This window comes from Vombatus ursinus, unplaced genomic scaffold, assembly GCF_900497805.2.
Source record: "Vombatus ursinus unplaced genomic scaffold, bare-nosed wombat genome assembly UNPS02014961.1, whole genome shotgun sequence".
NCBI classification, from domain to species: domain Eukaryota; kingdom Metazoa; phylum Chordata; class Mammalia; order Diprotodontia; family Vombatidae; genus Vombatus; species Vombatus ursinus.
Genome location: NW_020954739.1, coordinates 1,457,146 through 1,475,581, shown reverse-complemented (window position 1 = coordinate 1,475,581; position 18,436 = coordinate 1,457,146). Strand labels below are relative to the sequence as shown.

The 18,436-nt window shown below is 44.9% G+C and overlaps 1 protein-coding gene across 1 annotated transcript in view; it reads left to right on the top strand.

The window, feature by feature from the left end:
• The first annotated feature begins 11,775 nt into the window (after window positions 1-11,775).
• Window positions 11,776-18,436, top strand: part of SIN3B (SIN3 transcription regulator family member B) — a 63,447-nt gene continuing 56,786 nt past the window's right edge. The window contains exons 1-3 of the mRNA XM_027845385.1: window positions 11,776-11,910; window positions 13,312-13,418; window positions 17,270-17,423. Coding sequence (XP_027701186.1) covers window positions 11,776-11,910; window positions 13,312-13,418; window positions 17,270-17,423 — 396 coding nt within the window. The remainder of the gene's footprint in view (window positions 11,911-13,311; window positions 13,419-17,269; window positions 17,424-18,436) is intronic.

Here is an 18,436-nt window from a genome sequence, read left to right as displayed (position 1 = left end):
TTTTTTTTTTTTTTTTTTTTTGGCAAGGCAATTGGGGTTAAGTGATCTGCCCAGGACCAGCATGGAAAAATCCAGAGAGGCTCATCACTAGAAGGCTGGTCATAGGGTAATGATTTTCTTTAGCTAGGGGAACTCACAAAAACCATGTACTATAATGTAGAGAGACTGCAGCAGGCATGTAGGGATAGGCTAAATAAGGCTAAGGTTGTAGGTATCTGAAGTAGATAACATAAAGTAGACAACATAAATTCAATGTATAAAGTAGGGAATTAATTTGATATGTGTTACCTCAAGACTCACAGCTACAAAATGTTCAGGTCTTCTGTTTCCAGCTAAGGACTGAACTTAGCTTGACCCCCAGCCAGATGCAGGAATGAGTTAAAAATAGTTATTTGTACATGCAGAATCTTGTTCCATGGTGGAATTATAATAGGACTATACAACATTAAATTAGGAAGGGGTCTTGGAGATCATCTAGTCCAATAGCCTCATTTTACAGAGGAGGAAACATTCAGAGAAGTTAAGGGGCTTGTAGGAGGTCACACAATGATTTAGTGACAGAGCCAGGCTTAGAACCCAGGCTGTGTGGCTGAGAGTAGGCCATTTTTCTATCTACCTTATCATCAAATAAACAAGAGAAGCAAGTTCTACCAAGTAGCAAGAAAGAGCAGAAGGCTCCAAGCTGCCAGAGTCTGGGTTCAGTGCCATCTTCTCACCCCACTAGGTTTCAGTATAAACAGTGTACCTATGAAGTCCATAAGCCACCAGGGAAAAATCTATTTTACTCCCATAGGGACCCACGGGATATTAATTACCTTCAGGCCCCAAACTGGCCTCTGGTTCAGTCAGTATTCACTCAGTCAGTCAAGTATTAAGCACCCACTATGTTTCAGGAACTGTTAAGCAATAGGGGTAAAAACACAGAAATGAACCAGTCCCTGTCCCTGACCTCAAGGCGCTTATATTGGGGCAGCAGCATGTATCTGTATATACAAAATAAAGACAAAGTAATGAGTGCGGGCTTAGGATAGGGCATTTAAACTGAAGCTTTGAAGGGAAGTGGGGATTCTAAGAGGCTAAAGTGAAGAGGGGGATGACCAGCGCAAAGAGACAGAGCTGAGATGGAATGTCAAGTATAAGGGATAGTAAGGAGGCCACTTGGCTGTACCAAAGAGAATATAAAGGGATATAATATATAATGAGGCTATAAAGGTAGATTGGAGTCAGGTAGTGAAAAGCTTTCAGTGCCAAACAGAGGAGTTCATATTTGATCTTAGAGACAAGAGGAGTCATCAGAGCTTATGAGCAAGGGAGTAACATGGTAAAATTTATATTTTAGGGAAATCACTTTGGCAGTTGTGTGGAGAATGGGTTGGAGAGGGAAGGGATATGAGGCAGGGAGACTAAGGAGGACTGTTCAAACAGTCCAGGCAGGAGGTGATGATAGACTGAACCGGTGTGGCAGCTGCATGGGTGGAGAGGAAGTGATGGCTGCAAGAAACACGGAGATAGAATTGACAATACTTGGCAAGTGGATGGATGTGGAATATGGGGGATGAGGGAAGAGTGAGGAGTGGAAGATGACTTCAGGGTTAGTGATGGTCTCAATAAAAATAGGGAAACTAAAGAAATTGTCCAATTAATTTGACGCTTATCAAATGCTTACTGATTAATGACACTCTCCAGACTGAGCACTAGATCTGTAACTAGAGCGGGACAAGTGGAGTGTTACACCCAAATTGCCAAATTTAGTAGTTGCTAACAGTATCTGAAATCTTTCATTAGCAAAGAAACAACCGAGCTTAAAACTTAGTTTGCATAAAATAATTAACGTAATTTACCCTTACAATGGTGACGTCAGGGCCCTGTCTTCACCCTACAAGGCAAATATTACCCTAACTATATTGCTCACTGTCTTCCTTTCCACCCCATCCCAAGAGGTCATACCCCTTGACCTCATTATCACCCACAGGGTTCTACTTCCATGATCAAGTATTCTACAAGTAGGCCCTACCCTATTAGGGAACTTCAGCAAACATTTTGATGTCTCTTGAGCTCACTATTACCCACAAAGTACTCCACTTGCATGATCAGGAATTCTGAAATTCTTATATCTTACCATAGCCTCCTAACATTCCACCTCTCCCTATGCCTTAAACCTATTCCTCATTGTTACTTTGACTTCTAATCCCCTTTACTGCTCCAGTACTTTCCCTTGCTCTGGCCTCAATATTTTACCTTCACAGTTTTTAGCCCTATCGTTAACCAGTTCAACATTATCGTGAACCATTTCTCCTTCTGTCTTATTGCCACTTGTCAAACTTTAACTCTTGATAATTCCCACAATCTGCCTCCTCTGCTCGTATTTGCATGATGTCAAATGGTGCGAGAGGAAATCACAAACTTGTGCTGTTCCCAAAAGGATCCTCAATGCAGTAAGGTAATCCTTTTACTCCTGCCTGATTATTATATTCTCCCAAGCAGCTATTCTAAACCTTTACTTTCCTCATGTTTCCCACATGCCTTCCCCACCATTTCTGTAGAGGACCTCTCTTCAAACTTTTGTAGTGGGGTTTGATGAAGGACCATCAACAGTCCTCCACCTGATGAAATTATAAGGCATAGATCCTTCTTAGAAAGGGTCACATCCTATGGAGCTGTAGGTGTACTGAGCTGGAATGACACAGAACTGGTTCCTATGACTAGAGGGCTGTGCTGAAGAAGTCATGTCATCGTAAGGAAGGCTAGATTCTTATGGAAGAAACTCTATTCTCAATAGTCTGAAAGAAAAGTTCTGGAAATGACTATCTTCTCTTTTGGCCCCTTCTTTTTGCGACAATCCCAGCATAGTACTTTCTTTCCCTTGAACTTCCACCAAGCATAAGAGGAATTTTCTTTCTTCTCTCATCATTCAGTGGCAACTGTGGATTTTCCCAAACATAAAAGAGTGGGAACAAGTGCACAAACCTGAGTCTCTGGCCACCTCCTTCTGATTTCTGTTTCCTTCCCTGAGTACAAGCCGACAACCAGAGAGCCTGAGAAATGTATTTTTCTAGCTTTGGTGATGATCTCCTATGTTTGAGAGTTTAAAAGTCTCTGGATTGGGTGCTGACCACCAAATGGGAGAAGATTTTTCACAATATTACTTCTTAGAGGAGAAAATGACCTCACTCTTATATGAACTGGTTCAAGGAGGACATACAGTTATACACAGAAATTCTTTTTACCTCACACAGAAATAGGAGGGAAAGGGATTAAGAGAGAAGGGAGGAGAGTCAGGGCAAGGGCAGTTTAAGAAAGGCAGTGGTCAGAAGCAAAAGAGAGGGGACAGGGTTAAAATAGAGAAGCACAGGTGGAGCCAAGAGTGAAAGCAGTGACTTGCTTGAGCTCTCCCCCAAACCCCTCCAAATACCTGTAAAAAATGGCTCTAAACAAATTCTAAAGCAGCAGAACCCACAAAAAGACAGAGTGAAACAAATTTCCAGGCCAAGACAATCTGGATGGTTTATCGGGAAGGTATATCGTGCCGGGCTGAGAGAGGAGCGCAGTTCAGTGTGGGTGCGCAGGCTGCAGAGAACCTGGAGCAGGCCTCAGAGGGCTGATTCACGGGCAGCTGTGGCAGTTTCCAGACTTCTCAACCCAAGAACCCCAAAGACAACTTAGAAGGTCAGTGGGAAAAGTCTGTGACTTCGGTGAGAGAGAGAAGGGGCAGTGGCTGCTTCCTGAGCTTCTGGCCCACAAACTGAGGGGGAATCAAGTGGCTAATCAGAGGGGGATTGCAGGGATCTCTCTGCTGGTGCAGGATTCTCTTGCTTTTCCGTGCTTGAATCTGGGTCACGGTTCTAGGTGGCGGTCCTAGGATGAGGAGGAGTGCTGGCATGGTGGAGCTTGTGGTGGTGGTGGAGAGGAAACCCTCCTCACAGTTCCAAGACAAAAAAGAGTGCTTGTGGTCACTCCTAGACCAGAGCACAGGCCAGGAAAAGAGTAAACACCTCATCCCTTATCATACCACCTTGGAAGAATTGAAAATTTACAGGTCCCTAGAAGTATCTCTGAAAACAGCTGTACAAACCCCCAAAGCTTGGGACACTACATTCTCCACATTGGAAGCAGACTCTTACCTTAACAAAGAGTTTAAAACTTAAGCAATTGGCTGGGATCGTGAGCAAACCTCACAAAAAGAGTCAGACTATATTATCTTACTTTGGTGACAAAGAAGATCAAAACATACAACCAGAAGACAACAAAGTCAAAGTTCCTACATCCAAAGCCTCCCAAGAAAAATATGAATCAGTCCCAGTCCTTGGAAGAGCTCAAAAGGGATTTTGAGAAGCAAGTAAGAAAAGTAGAGGAAAAACTGGAAGAGAAATGAGAGTGATGCAAGAAAATTCTGAAAAACAAGTCAACAGCTTGCTAAAGAAGACCCCAAAAAATACTGGAGAAAATAACACCTTAAAAAATAGCCTAACCCAAATGGCAAAAGAGGTCCAAAAAGCCAATGAAGAGAAGAATGCCCTAAACAGCAAAATTGGACAAATGGAAAAGGAAGTACAAAAGATTACTGAAGAAAATACTTCCTTAAAAATTAGAATAGAGCAATTGGAAGCTAGTGACTTTATGAGAAATCAAGACACTGTAAAACAAATCCAAAAGAATGAAAAATTAGAAAACAATGTGAAATATCTCATTAGAAAAACAACTGACCTGGAAAATAGATCCAGGAGAGAGAATTTAAAAATTATTGGACTATCTGAAAGCCATGATCAAAAAAAGAGCCTAGACATCATCTTTCAAGAAATGATCAAGGAAAACTGCCCTGATACGTTAGAACCAGAGGGCAAAATAGAAATGGAAAGAATCCATTGATCTTCTCCTGAAAGAGATCCCCAAAGGAAAATTCCTAGGAATACTGTAGCCAAATTCCAGAGTTCCCAGGTCAAGGAGAAAATATTACAAGCAGCCAGAAAGAAACAATTCAAGTACTGTAGAAACGCAATCAAGATAACACAAGATTTAGCAGCTTCTACATTAAGGGACCACAAGGCATGGAATATAATATTCCGGAGGGCAAAGGAGATAGGATTACAACCAAGAATCACCTACCCAGAAAAACTGAGTATAATCCTACAGGGGAAAAAATGGTCATTCAGTGAAATAGAGGACTTTCAGGCATTCTTGATGGAAAGACCAGAGCTGAATAGAAAATCTGACTTTCCAATACAAGACTCAAGTGGAACTATGAAGAGGTAAACAGGAAAGAGAAATCCTAAGAGACTTATTAAGGTTGAACTGTTTACATGCCTGCATAGAAAGATGATATCTGTAACTCATGAGACCTTTGTCAGTATTAGGGTAGTTGGAGGGAAAAAATTATATATATGTGTATATATATAATATAGATAGATAGATATAGATATAGATAGATAGATAGATTGGTAGATAGATAGAAAGAGGGCACAGGGTAAGTTGAAGATGAAGGGGCCATATCTGGAGAATAAAATTAAGGGGTGACAGAGGATCATACTAGGAGAAGGAGAAAGGGAGAGGTAGAACAGGGTAAATTATCTCACAAAAAAACAGAAAAGAAAAGGCTCTTACAGTGGAGGAGAAATGGGGGAAGGTGAGAGGGAATGAGTGAATCTTATTCTCATAGGATTTGACTTAAGAAGTGAATAACATATACACCCAATTGGGTATGGAAATCTGTCTTACCCTACAGGAAAATGGGTGGGGGAAGGGGACAAGAGAGTAGGGGGATGATAGAGAGGAGGGAAGATTGGGAAAGGGGGTAATCAGAAGCAAATAATTCTGAGGAGGGACAGGGTCAAAAGAAAGAATAGAATAAATGGGCGGGCAGGATAGGATTAAGGGAAATAGAGTTAGTTTTTCTCAGCATATCTACTATGGAAGTGTTTTGAATAACTGCACATGTATAACCTATATTGAGTTGCTTACCTTTTCAATGAGGATGGGTGGGGAGGGAGGAAGGGAGAAAATTTGGAACCCAAAGTTTTAAAAACACATGTTTTAAAAAAATGTTTTCACATGCAACTGGGAAATAAGAAATACAGGAAATGGGGTACAGAAATCTATTCTGCCCTACAGGAAAATAGAAGGGGAAGGGGATAAGAGAAGGAGGGGGAGAGATAGAGGGGAAGGCATACTAAGGGAAGGGGTATTCAGAATGCATGCCATCTTGGGGTGGGGGGAGGGGTGAGATGGGGTGAAAATTTGGAACTCAAAATCTTGTGGAAGTAAATGTTGAAAACTAAAAATAAATAAATTTATTAAAAAAATAAAATAAAATAGAGTCGCATAAGTATAAGAGAATAGGATTCAGGGAAATACAAAGTTAGGAATCTTAACTGTGAATGTGAATGGGATGAACTCACCCATAAAGTAGAAGAGGTTAGCAGAATGAATTAGAAAACAGACTCTAACAATATGTTGTTTACAAGAAACACACTTGAAAGAGAAAGATATACATAGAATGAAAATAAGGAGCTAGAGGAGAATCTTTTATGCTCAGTTGAAGTAAAGTAAAAAAAGGCAGGGGTAGCAATCATGATCCTAGGAAAGCAAAAGCAAAAATAGATGTAATTAAAAGAGATAAACAGGGAAGCTATGTTTTGCTAAATGGCACCATAGACGATCAATTAATATCAATACTGAACATATGTGCACCAAACAACATTGCATTTAAATGAGTTACAGGAGGAAATAGTAAAACCGTAATAGTGGGGGACCTCAATTTTCCTCTTTCAGACCTAGATAAATCTAACCACAAAATAAGTAAAAAAGAATTTAAGGAGATGAATTGAATTTTCAAAAAGTTAGATATGATAGACATCTGGAGAATATTGAATGGGAATGGAAAGGAGTATACTTAGTTCTCAACTGCGCATGCTACTACTTTTACAAAAATTGACCTTGTAGTAGGGTATACAAATTTCACAAATAAATGCAGAAAATAAAAAATATTAAATGCATCTTTTTCTGACTATAATGCAGCAAAACTACATTCAGTTAAAAAAGTACACACTTCCCCTGTACCACTTTGGTCTCTGGAGAGAGGAGACTCAATTTAGCCCAGTTTCTACATTGCACTGTTCCCACCAAGCCCATGTTGAAATGTTAAGTGAGAACTGGATGAGTTCTCATCTCAGCTTCTACTGGACTAGGGTCTCAAAAGTCATTCCCAAAGGTCACTCGCAGCTCTTGGGGTATTGATACCACACTGGCTCTGGAAACCAGACTCTAGGATGATGTCCCCTGATCTTTTAAACTCACAAGGTCTGAGGCTCCAATCTCCTTCACTTAAAAGGAAAAAGAATAAACGTAGAGGCCAAAAACTGAGGCCCTTTCATAGGGCCAAAGAGCCTTAAAGGGGAGATACCCCACTGGCCTCTCTTGTTATTGTCTCTTACTATGAGCAGAGTCTCCAAAGGAGACATAGGAAGTTACCGAAGTCTCACAGGCTTCTTTGAATGTCTTCATAGCCAACCAAAGAGCCTCCTCTTCAATACACGGCTAGCTAATCAGAGCCAATCAATCAATCAATAAACATTTAGAGTTACAGTTACAGAATATACATGCATCTTCTACAGTTTCTCCAAGACAATTCCATTTCATTTCTTCCTGAAGCAAGCTTCTTAGTCTTTTCTAGGTGGAGAGGCACCATCTGAGGCACTCGGTGCATGTGCCAGACTCCTATTACCCAAGGAAGACTGTAATTAAGGTATTTAATTCAAGGGAGATTGGGGACTTCTGATTACAATGTCACAGTATTATTTTTTAATTTCTGCAACAGAACTGAGGCCTTAGTGCCACATGCTTACAGACACCAAACAAACATCCCCGTAGTTGCAACTCTCAAGGAGTCTCACATGATTTCTTTCTCTCCACTTACACATTCCCTACACTAGGTCAGCACTTCGTCACTTCTCAGGTAGACTGCCGCGACAGTCTCTTACCTCTCCAATTTATGTTCCACAGGGATAATAGGTTGATTTCTTAAAGCACAGGTGTGACTATACATGTCACTCTCCTCTATAAGCTTTAGCATCTCCCTATTGTGTCTAGGATGAAATACACACTCGTTTGCTGCGCATTTAAATTCATTCACAGTCTAGCTCCAACCTCTATTTCCATAATGATTACACATCATCTTGCTGTTCCCTGTATCCAATATTCAGTCTCCTGCCTCTATACCTTGGCTCAGACTGTCCTGGGGTTGAATGCTTTCCTCACCTGTTTCTTGGAATCCATAGTTACTTTCAGGCCTTGGCTCAATTCAAGAGGTACAAGAGGACTTTCCTGAATCCCTCAGTTAGTGCCCTCCCTGCTCCCCCAAATTATTTTGTACATATGAAGGAGAGGGCTTATTTCTTCCCACAGGAACACCTGCTTTAACAGTGACACTATAAGAGGAAGTAGGAACTGAAGAGCCACTTAGGATGCTCTATCAGGTAAGACATGAGGTGGCACTGCCCGCCTCTGAGTAGGTAGTCCTGCCAAGCAGGACACTGTAGGTCTAGGTCCTAAATCTCTTTCAGTCCTTCTGTGAATGCACGGACAAGGCTTGTCTTTTTTGGAAAGGCTAGCTCCCGAGTGCCACTGCATACAAACAGATGGAAACTAACTGGGCCCACTTGCTTCAAGCCTCAGTACAGGGGTTTTTAAAGTGGAGTCAATCATCAGGGGTTCTGTGAACTTAGACAGAGAAAAAAATTACATCTTTATTTTCACTAACATTTCATTTCTAGTGTAATCCTATGTTATTTTATGAATTTAAAAACATTATTTTGAGAAGGGGTCACAAGCTTCACTAGCCTATCAAAGGGATGATGACACAAAAAAGGTTAAGACTCATGGTTTCTGTGTTTCACCCCAGGTTCTATCTAGTCTTTTATTAAGATATGAAAATTCCCATCAGTAGTTCATAATCTATTTGGCTTGTTTTGTCCTCATTCTCAAAGGAATTTAATGTTCCTCCCAAACTGCAAAGTACTTTTTTGGACTATTTAATGGTTTAGAGAACTCTCAATGAGGAAATTTCCTCTACTGATTCAGCTCACCCAATCAGCTTTAACTTGAAGTCTTAAAGAGAGTTGGTGGGGAACCTGAGAAGTTAAGTGACTCCCAGGGTCAAGGGCCCAAAAGGTCTACTCACTCAAATACCACATCAAATTTTACTGAATGAAATCAAGTAGAAGGAACAGCAATAGAAATCCTGAATTTTTGATAGCTCCTGGTGAGGTCTAAAATTTTAACTTTCCAGGAGTTTGACTATATGAAAAAAGAAACAAACAAAATAAACTTTGAGACTCCCTAACAGAGGGGCATCCTAGCAACGGCTCAAATCTTATCTCCCATTTCCAGTATGGTTGGGTATTTTCCAGGGAAACCTGAGTAACTTCCTAGCAAAGCAACTTTTAGTGCCCTGGTATTAAAAAATATATATACTTTTTAGTGAATGCATTTACTTCAGTAACATAACAAGTACAGTAGCCGCAAAGTATTTTTCCCCCAGCATACCTGAGGTACACTCTTCCACAAATGACACAGAGGAGGCCACAAACCTATAGTACAATGGTAATAAGGCACATGTGTGGGGAACATACAGGGCGAAGGATACTCACAACTCTAGAATGGCAGGGCCTCAAATAGCCTTCCTTTCTCTGGACAATTTTCATGAAGTTCTCAGCATCCTGTTTTTAAAGTTTCATGGAGAAAAGAAGAAGTTGTCCCGTCATCATCACACTCTTGGCTGGCAAGCCAGGCAAATCTGCCCACAAATACTTCACTGAAGTGCTTGGAGAAGGTGGTTGGGTGTCACCATATATCTATTTTTGATTGTGTCTCTGGCATCACTACTATGCAGGCTGCCAAGTCCTCATTATCAGAAGGCTTTTGGACCATATTTGAGTTGTGGATGCAGAAGAGTCAGAATCCCCAGAGATAAGTCAAGAGTTTCAGACATACACACACACACACACACACACACACACACACACACAGACAGAGCATCATCCTTTTTGAGGATTTCCATTGGAGCACATTTCTCCCATTTGGTCCTTTATAAAAACCTTTTTTTATTTCTGGAACTTAATGAAAATTAAAGGGGAAAATACTGAATCCTCATGACTTGCAAAGTGATGCAGCAGGTAGGTGTTACACACATACATGTGTATGTAGAAACTGGGGCAGCTAGGTGGCATAGTGTATAGAGTGCTGGGCCTTAAGTCAAGAAGACCTGGGTCCAAATTTGGCTTCAAACACTTACTAGCTATGTGACCCTGGGCAAGTCACCTATCCCTGTTTGCTTCAGTTTCCTCATTTGTAAAATCAACTGGAGAAGGAAATGGCAAATCACTCCAGTATCTGCCAAGAAAGCTCCAAATGGGTTACAAAGATTTGGACACGACTGAACAATGTTTATTCCTTCAAGAAGAATGTAAACTTTCCTTGAGGAAAGTGCCTGTTTCACTTTTCTTTTTGTATCTCGACCAGTCCTGCAATTTTATTGGTATAGGAACTCCTGAGAAGCAACTGGCCCTACCAAAGCAGATGGACACTTGCTCTGTGACTTACGATCTTAGAGCAGGGGTTTCACATATACCCATGATAATTTCAGGGAGTTCCTAAGTTCATCCCCTGAACTTGGATGGAGAAAAATGACACCTTTAATTTCATTAATTTCTAATTAAAATTTAACATTTCTTTCAATTATTTAAAAATATTATTCTGGGAAGGGGTCCATAGACTTCACCAGACTGCCAAAAGGGTCCATGGATTGCAGGAGTAGGGGAAAAGTTGGTGGCAACAGCAAAGAGAGGTTATAAGCGATCTCACCACAGTCAGTATTAATCAGAGGCATGACTTGAATTCTGATCTACCTGACTGGAGGATATTTCTTTATCCACTATGCCAAGCTGAACAGCACATAGAAGGCACTTAATAAAAGCTCAACTAGCTAGCATCTATACAGTGCTTACTTTACAACTTGACAACAACCCTGAGAGGTCTGCGCTATAATTATCCCCATTTTAAGGATGAGAAAACTGAAGGTAGGTGACTTGGGGGAGGATCACACAGCCAGTAAGTGTCTGAGGCCGAATTGGAACTCAGGTCTTTCAGACTCCAGGCCGGGCCCTCTATGCACTGGCTGTGAGAGTGCAGGGACTCCTAAAATCCTTCTTCGGTTGGGGCTCTGGCCGAACTGGGGGTCACAGTGGAACGCTTCTCCCATTTTTTCTTACCTCTGTCTTCTGTGTAGTTTGTATAATCAAGTGACTGCTAATAAAAAAATAGTAATTACGAGGTGCCCGGATGAATGCCCGGATGTCACCGATCCCTGAAGAGAAGAGGGCAGCGTCATGCCCAGGTACCAGACTGGAAGCTCGCCGAGGGCGGCGACAGTGTCGCAGCCAAACGTAAAGAACACAAAGGCCCCGAACACCAATCTGGCCCAGGATGTCGTGCCGGACTCGGGGGCCTCGGTCCAGTCCCTCTGTCCACCCCCCTGGGGGCCGTCACGAGGACGGGGCTTCAGGACACCCACGAGCTGGGCCCAGGGCTTTCGCTGCGCGAGGGGCCGGCCTGGACTGAGAAGCGCGGTCCTCGCCTCGTCGCATGCAGGGTAACCCTCCCGCCTCACACCCACCGTCCGAATTCCGCCCTCTGGGCCCTGCCCCGGGGCGTGGCCAGCGTGCCGACGTCATGGCCGCGCGCTGACGCGACCGGGGCGGGGTCGCTCCTGCGCCTAGTTCCAATATGGCGAGCGGCGGCGGTGGCGGCGGTGGCGGCAGCGGCGGTGCCGGGCCCGGGGCCGGAACCGGGGGCCGAGGGATGAGCGGCGCCCGTTGGGGCCGCGCGGGCCCCACCGCGCAGGAGAAGCTGCCCGTGCACGTGAGCGCGCGCCGTCCTTCCCTCCTGACCCGCCCTCCCCCCACCCCCCCGCCCGCATCCCAAGGGCACCCGCCTCCTCCCCCCCCCCCTGCCGCTCGTGCCCCGTGGCCCCCTCTCCTCACCCTTCCTGCACCCGGACCCGCCGAACCCTCTCTCTCTCTCGGCCGAGCCCCCTCCTCTCCCAGTGTCCTGCTTTTCACCTATCCCCCTGCGTAGCTCCCCACCGCATCCCTACTCTTCCCCTCCCCCCTGCACGTCCCCATTCGGGGATCCTTGTCTCTCCTCCCCAGTGTAGCCTTAACCCCTCGAGGTTCCCCCTTCTCGTCTTTCTCCCTTCCCAGCCTCCGAGACCCCCTTCCCCCACTGCACAGCTCCTCCCCAGCGCCTCATTCTCCCCTTTCCCCCTTGCACAGCGCCCCGTTCCTCCCTGTACCCCTGCTCAGCCCCTCCCTAGTGCCCAGTTCCTGTCTTCTTCCCCGGTAGACCCTCCGCATTGCCCCATTCTCACCTTCCTCCTTGCACAGCCCCCAGTGGCCCCATTTCTCTTCGTTTTCCTGCGAAGACCCCAAGTGTCCCTATTCTCCCCTCTCTGCAGAGCCCCGCCCCAGTGCTTCCATTCCTCTTTCCCCCTTGCACACCTCTCCCCAGTGCCCCTGTTCTTCCATCCTTTTTCTTCTGCACAGCCCATCCCCTGTGCTCCCATTTTCCCTTTCCTTCTTCTTTCCGTGCTCAGCCCCCCCAGCAACCTTGTCCTCCCCTCCCCCATACAGCCTCTTCCCAGTGCCCCATTCTCCCCATCCTCTCTGAACATCCCCTCTGTGTCCCCATTTACTTTTGCCCAGCACAGCCCCAGTACCCCCCCCCCAATTCTCTTAGCCCCCTTTTCCAACATCACACCTTCCTCTTCTCTGTTGGATGGGTTCCAGCTTTTGGCACAGCAGCCTTCCTAGCAGAGCCTCACTTCTCCCACTTGTGGTCTGTTGCCCCTTTCATTTCATTTCTACCTCCTTCCCCACTCTAAGTTGCCATTCTCTTCTCCCCAGGGTCCAGCCCCTAGTCTCACAACCTCATTCCATCCTTCAGATCCCAGCTGTCATCTCTCAGAGTTCTCCTGGGCTCATGTCTTAAGGCTCTAGCCTAATCCTCTTGCCCCTTGCACCAAGCTAGCTTCTTCACCCTCAAGGCCCATCCCTTCTCAAAGTTCAGCTCCTCTGCTCCAACACCAGTTACTCTTACCTCAAAGACCAGGCACAGTATTTCTCCCACTCACTCCCCCATCCCCGTCTCCTCACCTTTCAGTGGTTCCTTTCTCTATCCTCCCCCTTGGCTTCCATTTTCCCCAAATTGCTCTTGAAGGCCAAGATGCCTTCCTCCTTCCACAACCCCACTATGGATCTGCAGGTGGAGGATGCCCTCTCCTATCTGGATCAGGTGAAGATCCGATTTGGGAGTGACCCTGCCACCTACAATGGCTTCCTGGAGATCATGAAAGAGTTCAAGAGCCAAAGGTAATAATGCTGGAGTTCTTACGTGTTCTTACGGGAGGCATTGCCACTAGCTCAGTGTGGAGGAGCACAGGATGGAAAGCTGAAAGGGACTGGGGGACATCCAGTCCAGGTCAGTTTCTTCCTTTTAAAGATGGGGAAATGGAGACTTTGGTTAAGTCTGTTGCCCAAGGTCACACAGGTGGAGAGGCATCATGGGGTAGTGGGTAGTGTACTGAACTTGGGAGTCAAGAAGAAGCAAGTTCAAATCAAGCCTGAAATCCGTGCCAGCTGTGCATTCCTGGCCAGGTCACTGAAACGTTTCTAGCCTTAGTTTACTTCTTTGTAAAAAGAGGATACTGTTGCCTGGACAACCTTCCTCACTGTATGCAGAGTACTATGTGAATAACATTTGGGATCTGAAACCAGCTTCTGTGTTAAGAGCTAGAGCTAAAAAAAGAAAAGCAAAACCAATCCTTGCTTTCAGGGAGCTTACATTCTAATGGAAATGACAACATGTACATATATGCCTTTATGCTGGATACATACAAAGTACACACTAGACAGCTTTAGAGGGGAAGACCTTCTGAAGGAGGTGGGCAGCTTGAGCTGCTGTTGAAGGAAGCCAGGAATTCCAAAAGGAGAAGGTGAAGAGGGAAATTCCCATTCTAGACATGAAGATGGAGCATCATGTAGTAGTAATAGCTAGCCTCAAGGTTTGCCAAGTGCCGTTGGTGTTCTCTCATTTGACCCTCACAACTTTTTGAAGTAGGGGCTCTTATTCCCGTTTTACAGATGAGAAAACTGAGGCAGAAAGAGGTGAATCGACTTGCTAGGGTCACACACCTAATAAATGATTGAGTTGGGATTTGAGTTTAGCACTTCCCCACTGTGCCCCTTAGCTGCTATATGTGAAGAATAGCCAGGAGGCCTGCTGGCTTGAGCTTAAAGTCCCTGGAAGGTATGATCTGTCAGAAAGAGGAGAAGATAGGAAGGGTTCAGGTTGTGAGGAGGTTTAAATGGCAAACAGGAGTTTATATTTGGTCATTGAAGTAATGTGGAGCTTCTGGAGTTTGGGTTGGTGACCTGGTCAGACCTGCACTTTAGGAACACACTTTGTGGACTGTGGGTCAGAGCAGGGGACGTCTGGAGGCCGGCAGGCCAGTTAGCCTGGGGCAGGGGTGCTAAGCTGAGCTTTGTGGTAAAGGGAGGAGACCGGACTTTGACAGCCTTAGGAGCCCCTTCTAGTTCACCTTCGGTGTTCTAGAGGATGTTGACAAGCCTGTTGGCGTTTTGTTTTAGCCTGGTCTCCAGCCATCTACTGAGTTATCTTGGGAGGGGGATTAGGGAGAGAATTTCAGAGCAGAGGCCACCTTAGGATACCCATGGATTCTGGGAAAGATGTATGAGTGAGAAAATATTAAGTGTCTCCTGTGGACCAAGCACTGTACTAGACTCTGGGAATAAATATGCAAAAAGTGAGTCTTTGCCCACGAGCTTTCCAAGGGACGGGTGGCCAGGCAGGGGAGTTTTGTTCTCAGAAATCTCTGGGATTGTTCATGGAGCCATTGGGCAATTGCTTATCATGCCCTTTCCAGAAGCCAAGGTAGCATTGATTTGATAACTATTTGTAGAGCAGAAATTTTGTGAAACATGGTCTGGTATGAGTTAGATGAGTTTTCACTCACCAGTGGGGAGAGTGGGGTAGGTCTCAGGGGTCTGGTCTAGAAGGTGTGGAGTCCATGAGGAGAAGGGACAGTAAGTGTCTTTTTTTTTTTTTTGTTCTTTATTGCTGCCTTTACCATCCAGTTTGTGAAAAATGTACATTTCAGGGGCAGCTAGGTTGTGCAGTGGATAGAGCTCCGCCCCTGGATTCAGGAGGACCTGAGTTCAAATCCAGCCTCAGACACATAACACTTACTAGCTATGTGACCCTGGGCAAGTCACTTAACCCCATTGCCTAGCCAAAAAAAAAAAATATACATTCCAGAATTGGAGGTATTCCCCTATTCAGGGATCCTCATTGGTAAAACATGAGCTCTCCAAGAGGCTTTAAAGTGAATGCAGTTCAAATTAGCCAGCATTTTAAGCACTTAATACTTTTCAAGCACTGTGCTGGGCACCTGTGACACAAGACAAAACAGAAACAATCTGTCTGCAAGCATCGTACTGAGTAGTATAATGACAGCTTGTTTCTGTCATCCTTGAAGACTTATATTTTGCTTTTCTCATAATATCTCCGTGAAGTGTATGGAGTGTAAGCATGACCAGCCCCAATTAATAAAGAAGGAAATTGGCTGTGAGAAGTTAAAGAAATGACGTGTCCAAAGTCACATAGCTACTACATGTTGGAACTGGGATTTGACCTCGGGTCTTCTGTCGCCAGGTCCATGCAGTGCTTTTTTCTGCTCCTAGATGGCACTTGAGGGTGCTGAGGATGCTGGCTTGTATGTTCTAGGGGTGTTTATGGGCTTTGTGAGAGCTTCCTCCTCCCCTGCCAGGTGCCTCTCTGAAAGGAGAGAGATTTGCAGCAAGGTGGCCTTTAAGGGACATAAAATGTCAGAATTGGGGACTAGCTTAGAACGTAGAATACAGTATGTTAGAGCTGGAGGGGACCTTACTCCCCTCCATGCCTTCTGTGCTGTTCCTCCCATCAGACCTTCCTCTCCAGGCTGTAGGCCTTCTCCCCAGCTGTCCCTCCCTCATGCCTCCAACTCTCTCCCTCCTCATCTCCGCTTCCTGGCTTCCTTCAGGTCTCAGCTAAAGCCCCACCTTCTGCAAGAGGATCTTCTTGGTCGCCCTTAATGCTGGTGCCTGCTCTCTGAGGGTACCTCTAGCTTTGTCTGCACATAGTTTTTGTTTGCATATTGTCTCCCCATTAGACTGTGAGCTCTCTGAGGGCAGAGATCCTCTTTTACCTTTTTTTTGTGTTCCTGTTATTCAGCAGAGTGGCACATAATAAGTGCTTAATAAATGCCTTTTGGCTGACTGAGTGCCCTAGAACTAACTGGGAAAGCCCTTAGAACATTGATCACCAGAGCCTTTTCATTTGATTGATGATGATCAGGGGCCCAGGCAGGCCGAGTGGCTTGTCCAAAGTTGTCCAGAGCTCAGTTCTCTTGGATCTCAGTCTGTCTGTGTGGTGGGGCTTTGCCTTCTCAAGAGGGGAGAGAATAAGCATTTCTAGAGCACCTACTATGCGCCAGACACTGCACTAAGCACTTTTACAAATGTCATCCCTGTAACGGTTTCTGTTGTGGTTTTGCTTTAGTTTGGGTTTACCTTTTCTCATAGTAACTCTTTCTTTACAGTGTACAGGACATTCTGTCTCTTCCTCTGTTGTGTTTAGTCCCAAACTTGTGTGGTCAGGTGAACTGTCACACAGCAGGAAATCCTTTGGCCACTTTCTTAGAATCCAGCATATAGTGAGGAGCACTGTTCTGAACCCTTCCAGCCTGCCTCAGGGTTTGAAGTGGTTTGAGGTATTGGAGTGCTTTGGGACTCTGCAGCTTCCCATAGGTGTACACGGGATTGGCTCTCAGGGAGGGATGTTGCAGGATTGATCACAAGCTGGCTCTAGTCATGACGGCCTGGGCCTCTGCCCTCTGTTGGTGACTCCAGCGTGCCACTGGGGCCTGGGAGTGGCCACTCAGAGGACTGAGAGGACCTGGGACCCACCCGCCCAGGGCCTCAGAGATGGGACCAAGATCCAGCGCTCTCTGCCTGCTCGTCTCTGCAGTAGGTGGGCCCTTGGCACCTCTTGGTGTAGGTGAGGGCAAAGCACTAGAAGCTTAGGGGTAACTCACAGGCAGCTTGGTTGTCATGGAGAGTTCATCGCTTAATGCTCCTGCCCACCCCACTTCTTCTTGTTTTAGCATTGATACTCCTGGCGTCATCAGGCGAGTGTCTCAGCTCTTCCATGAACACCCTGACCTCATTGTTGGATTCAACGCTTTTCTTCCTCTGGGATACAGGATAGAAATCCCAAAGAATGGCAAGTTAAGCATTCAGTCCCCGTTGACAAGTCAGGTATGTTGAGATGGTTTGAGTGACTGAAGTGTATCCAAAATATGTGCATAGATTTACAAGAAGAACAGAACTGATTTCCAGCATATGTGAGTTGCTTTGATTGCAATTTAGAACACATTTTGCTACCTGGCCTCTGCTAATCAGTTTTGGTTCAAACTAAAATAGATGGAAACACCCACACAAGAAACCCAAAGCAGTCAGTTTTGAAAATCTAAATACTGGCTGGATGTTCTAGTTTGTAGCCTTCACATCATGGATTGATTCTTCAGAAATGTGTTTTTATTTTGAATAGAAAGGACTGTGCCAACAGCTGTTGGTAAATGATTTCATTTTGTAACTTCCTCTGTGAGGGCTTCAAGGAAACTTAAATATGTTTTCAGACCCATTCTATGTTGTAAAGATGTATTTAGGCAGATGTCTAATAAAATGTCCCTTCACGGCTGTGAGGTGACCCTAAGGCCTTGAAAACTATACCAGTTAGGCCCAGCTCCTTGGTACCACCTAACTAGGACCTGGAGATGAGGTCTGTTCACCCTCAGGAGATTGGCTACCAGGAGATTAATTTTTTTGCCCATAGCATTTTATGAAGACCATCTATTGGTCATGGAGGGATTTGGTAGAAGGAGATGTACAATGATTAAATCATAGTTTCTTTTTCTTTTTAAAGACTGAATCTCCTTTTCTTACCCAGGCTGGAGGTACAAAGATTGCTCATGGGCCTAATCCTACTACAGACCAGTGTAAGAGCTTTGACTGGCTCCCTGTGTTTCTGAGCTGTTCCTGGCCCATGCCCCCCTCCATCCCAGGGGTTCACCATATTAATGCCAGACTTAGTGTAGTCACCTGATCAGCTTAATCCATTTCAGCCCAGGGCTCCTGAGCTCCAGATCTGCCAGCCCCCGGCTCTGTGGTACCTGGGATTAACGATGTTCATCACAGTACCTGGCCTGGAAGTCTTAAAATTAAATATATGTAAAGCTTTGTTATATTTAAGTTGCTGGCACCTGCTCCTT